This window comes from Macadamia integrifolia, chromosome 5 (genome assembly GCF_013358625.1).
Source record: "Macadamia integrifolia cultivar HAES 741 chromosome 5, SCU_Mint_v3, whole genome shotgun sequence".
Taxonomy (NCBI): Eukaryota; Viridiplantae; Streptophyta; class Magnoliopsida; order Proteales; family Proteaceae; genus Macadamia; species Macadamia integrifolia.
Genome location: NC_056561.1, coordinates 10,702,673 through 10,710,321, shown reverse-complemented (window position 1 = coordinate 10,710,321; position 7,649 = coordinate 10,702,673). Strand labels below are relative to the sequence as shown.

General features: G+C 38.8%; 2 protein-coding genes across 3 annotated transcripts in view; one reads left to right on the top strand and one right to left on the bottom strand.

The window, feature by feature from the left end:
• The window catches only part of LOC122080019 (polyamine oxidase 5-like), an 8,802-nt gene extending 5,143 nt beyond the window's left edge, over positions 1 to 3,659 (top strand). For both annotated transcript variants that reach the window (XM_042646872.1, XM_042646873.1), the window contains 3 exons: positions 163 to 260; positions 763 to 1,192; positions 3,235 to 3,659. In XM_042646872.1, the coding sequence (XP_042502806.1) occupies positions 163 to 260; positions 763 to 1,192; positions 3,235 to 3,546 (840 nt within the window). In that variant the 3' untranslated portion in view covers positions 3,547 to 3,659. The remainder of the gene's footprint in view (positions 1 to 162; positions 261 to 762; positions 1,193 to 3,234) is intronic.
• Positions 3,660 to 3,899: 240 nt separating this feature from the next.
• LOC122080018 (organic cation/carnitine transporter 1) lies at positions 3,900 to 7,197 on the bottom strand. The gene is made up of 2 exons (XM_042646871.1): positions 6,766 to 7,197; positions 3,900 to 5,275 (listed from the first exon to the last, which is right to left on the bottom strand). Exons 1-2 carry the CDS (start codon positions 7,106 to 7,108, stop codon positions 4,092 to 4,094), a joined length of 1,527 nt encoding a protein of 508 aa, XP_042502805.1. The 5' UTR covers positions 7,109 to 7,197; the 3' UTR covers positions 3,900 to 4,091.
• Between the last annotated feature and the right edge of the window lie 452 nt (positions 7,198 to 7,649).

Sequence of the window (7,649 nt, the reverse complement as noted above, 5' to 3'; positions counted from 1 at the left end):
TTGGCAATTTTTCTGTGTCACTTACCGTCTATGATATTATAGAAATCCTCTCCACTTGTTGGATGGAAATGAAACAATTATTAATCTAGGCTGAAGTTGGAGTTCATTTAAGTTTGCTTCGAGTTTTTATGTGGTTTACAGTACTAAAGTGAGGTGCTGCAGGAGCAAGTTCTTTCTGGGGGCCATGGACTTATGAAGCAAGGGTATTACCCAGTCATAAAGGCTTTAGCGGAAGATATTAATATACGCTTGAATCACAGGTATGCCTCCATATTTTTATTAAAAAAATGGCATGTGATATGAGAAAAAGACCGTTACATAATGAGATTTCAAAAATATTGGGCTTGTATTATGTATTTAGGTGTCAGATTCATGCTTCAGTACCTGCTATTGTATCTTGGTTTATTTTTTCCTTGAGGATTTTGATGTCAGTATTGTCCTCATAAGATGGCTTAATATTATTTAACCCGTGAAAGAGGATACATTTTATAATAAAAGCAGGAAGGGCATTGTATAATTTAATGATAATTATTGGGATTAAGATTTCTTTGTTTATTTTATTTTTTATGAATATGAAATTATGAATTAGTTTTTGCATGTCCATCTTTCTGCTCTGTTGGACTTACCTTTTCAAGTTCATCATTATTCTACAAATTCAAATACTTTAAATAGTTGAATGCAAGTTCTATATTTGTGATTTCAAGGAAAGTTGGGCAACTAGACTGACATTATATACTGTTTTCAATCTATCCTAATAATCAGGGTAACAAGGATTGCCAATTGGTTTAATAAAGTGATGCTTAATGTTGAAGATGGGAGATGCTTTGTTGCGGATGCTGTTATCATTACAGTCCCCCTAGGAGTTCTGAAAGCCAACCTAATTGAGTTTGAACCCAAGTTACCCCAGTGGAAAGTTGATGCAATATCTGATATTGGTTTTGGAAATGAGAACAAGATTGCCTTGCATTTTGATACAGTCTTTTGGCCAAATGTGGAATTATTGGGTATTGTTGCACCTTCTTCTTATGCTTGTGGCTATTTTCTCAATCTTCACAAGGCAACAGGTCATCCTGTCCTTGTCTATATGGCTGCTGGAAGGTTTGCCTATGACATAGAGAAGTTATCTGATGAGGCTGCGGCTAATTTTGTGATGGTGCAACTAAAGAAAATGCTTCCTAATGCAACGGATCCGGTAAGATATATCCTTGGTTTCAGAGCTATACATAATTTTTTGTTGTCATATTTGATTTATCTTCATCTTCTGATTTTTTATTTTTTTTTATTTTTTTATTTTTTTTATACTAAAGATGATGATGCCATATGCAGCCAAATTATTGGGACTGTATCTAATGCCAACGAATTTCTGACCAGAAAATTCTTGTAGAAGACTAATACACCAGGATCACAGAACCATAAGAATAGACCAAAGTAGAGAGGGATAGTTTGGTAGCATACAGACACTTTAGAATCCCCCAAAATTGCAACCATTGACCTGTTCTGCTTGTAGAATAGATTTGCAGATTCTGAACTGATTCTGATAACAGAACACTCTGGAGGCTCGTCTTGCTGCAAGGACTGATGGTAGCAGAACTAGAATTGATGCAACCAAACAGATGGTTCAGAAAATAGTAGCAGAATTGTCAGAATCTTCTGTGTTAATAATCTGAGCACAAACCAAGCAGTATGCCTCAGGAATTTGTGTTCAGTGACAAGACAGAAAATTAACTAAAACATAGTAGTCGCATGATATTGGAACTGAGAGCTTTTGACCAGTTTTCTTGGTAGAAAGGTACATAGATAGATATAATAAATAGGCTAGTAATCTACCTAAGACTCACTTGGAATCAACCAAGTACAGTACTGAATCCACATCAGAAAAATTCTGGAAAGTCTAAACTGGTGTATTACTCAAATTGTGGGGAGGCCTGAAGGCCAGTACATCTTTTTAAAATATTATTAAATATCTTAGATTGGAGTCAATCAGGAATGAACAAGGACTTGCTGGAATCAAACCTGATCTGAAAAGGAGAAGAAAACATAAATAAATGACTAGAAAACTCCTCTAATCGCCCAGTTAATTGCAGTGTACTAGACTAAGTAGGACTCTGAAATAGCAACGAAAACAGGATTGGATCTGAGAGAAAATTTTCTTTCCTGCACTTCTTGTTTTATGCATATTGCCTCTACCAAGTGAACCATTATTCTCATGGATAGGATATAGAATTGTAGGATTTTAGCATCCAAGCATCTTGAACATGTAGGACTCTTTAGCTGTTGAATGATTTTTTTCTGTTGGGCAATCAATTTTATTAGTTTGGTCCTTTTTTTCTGTTGGGCAATCAATTTTATTAGTTTAGTCCTCACTGTTTACTTATCTCTGACTAAAATAACCTTTTAGATTGAAAAATGCATTGATTGACTGTACATTTTGGGATTATAATTAAAAGTTAAAAGAGTCTTGTAGGGTCCAAGGCTAATTGGCTAGTTTTTAAACTACTTTTTTCTCCTTGCTCTGTGAATTTACTTTAAATAGTGTCATTTTAGTTTCCTGAATAAAACTTCTTGTGTTGCTGAGCCCATTGTGATTTGGGGAAGGGTGACCACAAAGTCATGAGAGAACTTTGGTTAACAGTGTGGCTGGTTGCTCCTTAAAGATAAAGCTAGTTGAATGCAATTTATTTTAATTTACCAGGCTAGCAAATGGCTCAATTCAGTCATTGAGAATTTTTACTCAACTCACTAGCGCGGTTGTGATAACAAAATATGATGGAGGAGATAGAAATAGAGAAGAAATTGTTGTAGGGGAGAAGAGAAGAATGGGGAAGAAATTCACACAACCAAGCAAACCACAAGGTTTCAACCAATTTTTTAATTCATCAAAAACACCACCAATACCCATCGGTTACATGCCTGTATATAAGAAACTGAAAATTCAAACTGGCCTAATTAAAATCTAAACTCAATTAGCAACTCCTAATTTGCTTCCTAAATTCTAACTAATGAAATTAGAAACATAATAAAACTCAAATTGGTAACTCCCTGATTGAATATTAACTACCCAAATCAAAAAGATTGCAAACATTCCCAAACAAAATAAATCCTAATGAATCCAAAGATCCAATCGGTCCCGGTTCATCTTGGTTGAGATTGCCCGAACGGTCAACCCGGTTCAACAGCATCAATTCTGCATCAAAATAACTGTGCCTCACTTTGGTTTGCTTCGTTTCTTTGCAGGTTCAGTACCTTGTTTCACGTTGGGGGACTGACCCAAACACTCTCGGCTCTTACTCCTATGACTTGGTTGGGAAGCCTGCAGATGTGTATGAGAGGCTTCAAGCTCCTGTCGGTAACCTTTTCTTTGGTGGGGAGGCTGTGAGTTTGGATCATTCTGGCTCTGTACATGGAGCTTACACAGCAGGAGTGATGGCTGCTGAAGACTGCAGGAGGTACTTGTCAAAGCAGCTTGGTAATTTGGAATTGCTCCAGTTTGTCACAAGAGATGAAATTGTTGAATCTACTGTTCCTCTACAAATCTCGAGGATGTGAGCTCTTTATATTATCCAATAAATCATGTGTTTGATATAACATTTTAAGTAAGAACAATGTAGCTATTGCTCTCATTATTGATTTAAATATAGAGATCCATCTTTGGATGCATACATTAATTGTTCAACCATACCTTTATTTCTAATTCATGTAAGTCTATAAGTAAAGACCATAAAATTTTCCATTTCAGCTCCCTCCGTTTTGATGTAAAATAGCCGAAAAAGAAAATTTTATTATAATATCAACTTTATAGGTGAGTCTTACTTGGTGGGTCATATATGTGAGATAACTATAAAAATTAGGTTGGTAGTCTTGTTTAATTAAGATAAGTTGCAACGAAAAATCATCTTACGTGATATATAAATGACAAAAGATCATTACATAAAAAATATAAAAAAAAGTCATTAATACACTAGCATGCATGACTAATACTTTCTAACCATATGTTACATCCTAGGGTGATTGATTTACAGTGAAGATTGCTGATATTTTGATTATGGTACATGAGGATTGGGAGAACCCCAGGACTCAAAATCCTTAAAATGCTAATGCTTTCCAAGTTCTATCTCTGAATCAGAGGATGCAGTCAGCTTTTCCTCCTCCTCTTGCTGCTCCAGTGTCTCATACAATGGAGAATTCCTAGTCTCAGGAAGCCACATTGTCACAAGCCCGCTGAATATTGCAAGGACCCCAAATACCAGGAAAGAAAGGTACGGGCTCAATCGGCCTAACACTACCAGAAGCGGAGCAATTGATGCTCCCAACATCAGTGCCTGTCGCAACAATGATACGGCAAAGTTCCTGACATTCGTCGGAAACAGCTCCACACAGTAAATGTACAGTACATCAAAGGCTGTTGAAGCTCCCATGAATCCGATTGCTTCTATAGTTAACTGAGCCCAGCTATTCTTGGCGGTTTCCTTGCCCGTGCTCTTTCTAGATAAGAAGACACAGAGGATACATGAAGTTCCGGCAATGTAAGCTGATGCCGAGGTTAAAAGTCGGCGGTCCATGAAGCTTAGAAGCACACCTCCCATGAATACTGCTGGAATTTCCATAAGGGCATTTAGTCCAACTGTGAAGTAGAGGTTGAAGCTTAAGTTCTCTACATTTAGTTGGATACCATAGTATACAAACCCAACTCCAAAACCTGCAATCATAACTGTTAATATCCTCTTAGCAGCCCATCTTGCACCCCATAAGCTCTTCTTGGCTGAGACAGGTCCCTCACTTGATGAATTTGAGATGGTTAAATTCTGTGGGAGTGCTTTCTTTCCATTCAATCTAGCTAAGTTGTTTAAGATTTGCAGAGCTTCCTTGTTTCTTCCTCTAATGATGAGCCAACGAGGTGATTCAGATACAAAAGGAAGGATCAAAATGGAGTAGAGGAAGGGGAGAAGGGAGAGGAACTTGTAGATGTTTCTCCATGATTTTCTGTTAGGGTAAGCAATTAAGGGAAGTGAAAGGAAGCCTGCAGTGAAGAAGAAGAAGCCATATTGACCAACTTGACCTCTCCATTTTCGTCCTACCACTTCTGTGGAGAGGACAAGGCAGCAGATCCCGATACCGGATCGGACAAACCCATTTGAGAAGCGAAGAAGGGCATAGATCCAAACATTAGGAGAGAGGGATGTGAGGAAGGAAGTTATGGATGTTAAGAGGCATGCGAGGAGCATTGCTTTCTTCCTTCCTAGATATGAGTCTGCTAGGTATCCATAGGCAGCAGATCCTACATGGAGAAATACATCACCAAAAGTTCAGTATAAGAGAGAGAGAGAGAGAGAGAGAGAGAGATGAATCACTACATAGGGGTTATGTTGCCTTTCAGGAACCCTCTTCCAATTAATTTCTTTTTCTCACAACTGTATAGACCAGGCCATACTGAGATTTAAAGAATACTAAACACCATCGTGTAAGTGGCCCCAAGGAGGTAAGAGGAGTCAAACTCAGAACTAGGGGTGTCAATTCCTAAACCGAACCGGTAAAACCTGTCTTACCGAACCGATAACAACACAAATCGAACCGAAACGAAGCCTTATTGGTTCGGTTCGGTTTCGAGTATTGCAATCCCAAAACCAAATCGAACCGCACCGGAAACCGGATGAACCCAAAACCAAACCAAAACCGGCTCAAAACCCAGATTGAAACCGAAACTGAAACCAAAACGGTAAGAAACCGAAACACTCCAGAATTCATTAAAAAAAATCAAAATTTGCATAGTTTTGTAAACATTTGTATGGAAAGTTGAATCCAAAGTAGACCAAAAACCAAAACCAACCCGGTTACAAATCGATTTAAGAAACCGAAGACAAATCGAAATCAAACCGCACCGAAACCGAAACCAAACCGAAATCGGAATTTCCTTATTGGTTCGGTTTCGGTTTCAACTTTTCCACACCAAAACCGACTCAACCTGGACTGAAACCGAGCCGGACCGATCGAGGGACACCCCTACTCAGAACCACATGCTTCTTAAAGCAAATGTCCTTCGCCAACTTAGCTATCCCCTTGGGTTCTCTCCCAATTATTATTTAATATAAACATATTTTCATAAAAAAAAGGCATTTAAATAATTATTGAGATTTAATATTTAAGATAAGTTCATTCCATCTTTCTGAGTGCATGATTACTTTCAGAAAAAAGCACAAATAATTTCATCAATGTAGCGATGTGAGGCCATGGTGATGTCGAAGATTTAGCTGAATTTTTTGCCTTTATTTAATACATAATTCAAAATTTAATCATCTTTAAAGATTTTATATTTAAATCAAAATTGAACAATTTATTAAATAGTTTTGCAATTTCGATGTAAAGAGTTGGATTCAATTTTGATAAACGATTAAGAATTGGTTTTAACAATCTTTACCAACCACCCACGCAGCGTGAGAACCAGAAGGAAAGGTACGTGACAGTTTTGTAGTCCGGCCCAGAAATTCATCTGCATGACTTGGTTCAACAACAGACCATTCTGGCCGGGCTAAAATTCCTATCAGTCTGAACTATAGTCAGGTCAAGCATTGAAAGTCAGTTCTCAACCAAACTGCATCAAATTAAATGCTGGGCTTCATCTGGTTTGTGGTGGTCAATCAAGACCCAGCCACGAAAAACCCAGGTTTAAAATCTGGCTGGTCTGTTGGAATTAGCTACTAGCATTTGGGCCGGTCCACAGGTCTGCCTAAAACTGGTCCAGCCGGACAAATTCCAGAGAGAAGTACGTACCCAAGAGCGAACCGATGAAGAACAAAGACGCGGGAACGCCGGCCCGGAACTTCCGATCACAGACGAGTCCCCACTCAGCTATCGTCGAGCTGCCGTTCCCTCCAACCCACTCCCAATACCCTGGTTCGACCTGACAAACCGACCCGGTCGAACCTGGGTCACACCATGATCCACCACCATTGCACGTCCATGATGGCTGCGCATCACTGAAGATGGTAACCAAAGTGTTCTGTGAATCAAAAACCCATGCCAGAGACACCAAGAAGACATGGATGAGCTGTGAAAACCCAAAAGACCCGATGTACTCTTCTATCACTTCGTCGACGGTTAGCTCCAGCTTCATCGGTGTTGTAGCATCCGTGGCCGGCGACTCTCCGGCAACTTCTCTTCTTCCATGGAGGTCATTGGTCACCAGCTCCTGCAGCTCTTGCATTATAGTATACCTTCAAGAGTGATAGACATTTATACTTCTCCATATTTATAGGAGAAGGCAAAGGGTTCTGTTGTTTAACCTAGTTAGTGATGTTAGAGAGCATGAGAAGATGAGAGAAGCTGTCGTATCTAAGTTTTTTTTTTGCCACGTGTAGCACGTGCAGGGGTTGATAGCATTTGTTGGAGCCACATCAAGGGTGATGATACACTGGGGTCCATCATTCTTAGTGGGTTATTATTATTATTTTTTTTTTTTATTGAGTGTGAGTAATTAGGGCCCATGCACATTATAAATTTGTGGGTAACACATATGGTGATTACGTTCTATGGTCACCACCTTTACGCCTGGGAAACTGGGAACTGAGAAGTGCTAGTTGACGTGTTTGGGCATTTCCTGAGAAGTTTTGTGCTGTTTTTTTGGCGTTAAGAGACATCTGTGTTAGAAATACATC

Excerpts from the sequence above, each read along its gene's own strand:
- LOC122080018 (XM_042646871.1), bottom strand. The coding sequence starts at position 7,108 with ATGAAGCTGGAGCTAACCGTCGACGAAGTGATAGAAGAGTACATCGGG. Across the intron at positions 5,276-6,765 it reads CTTCATCGGTTCGCTCTTGG|GATCTGCTGCCTATGGATAC; the intron begins GTACGTACTTCT and ends TTCTCCATGTAG.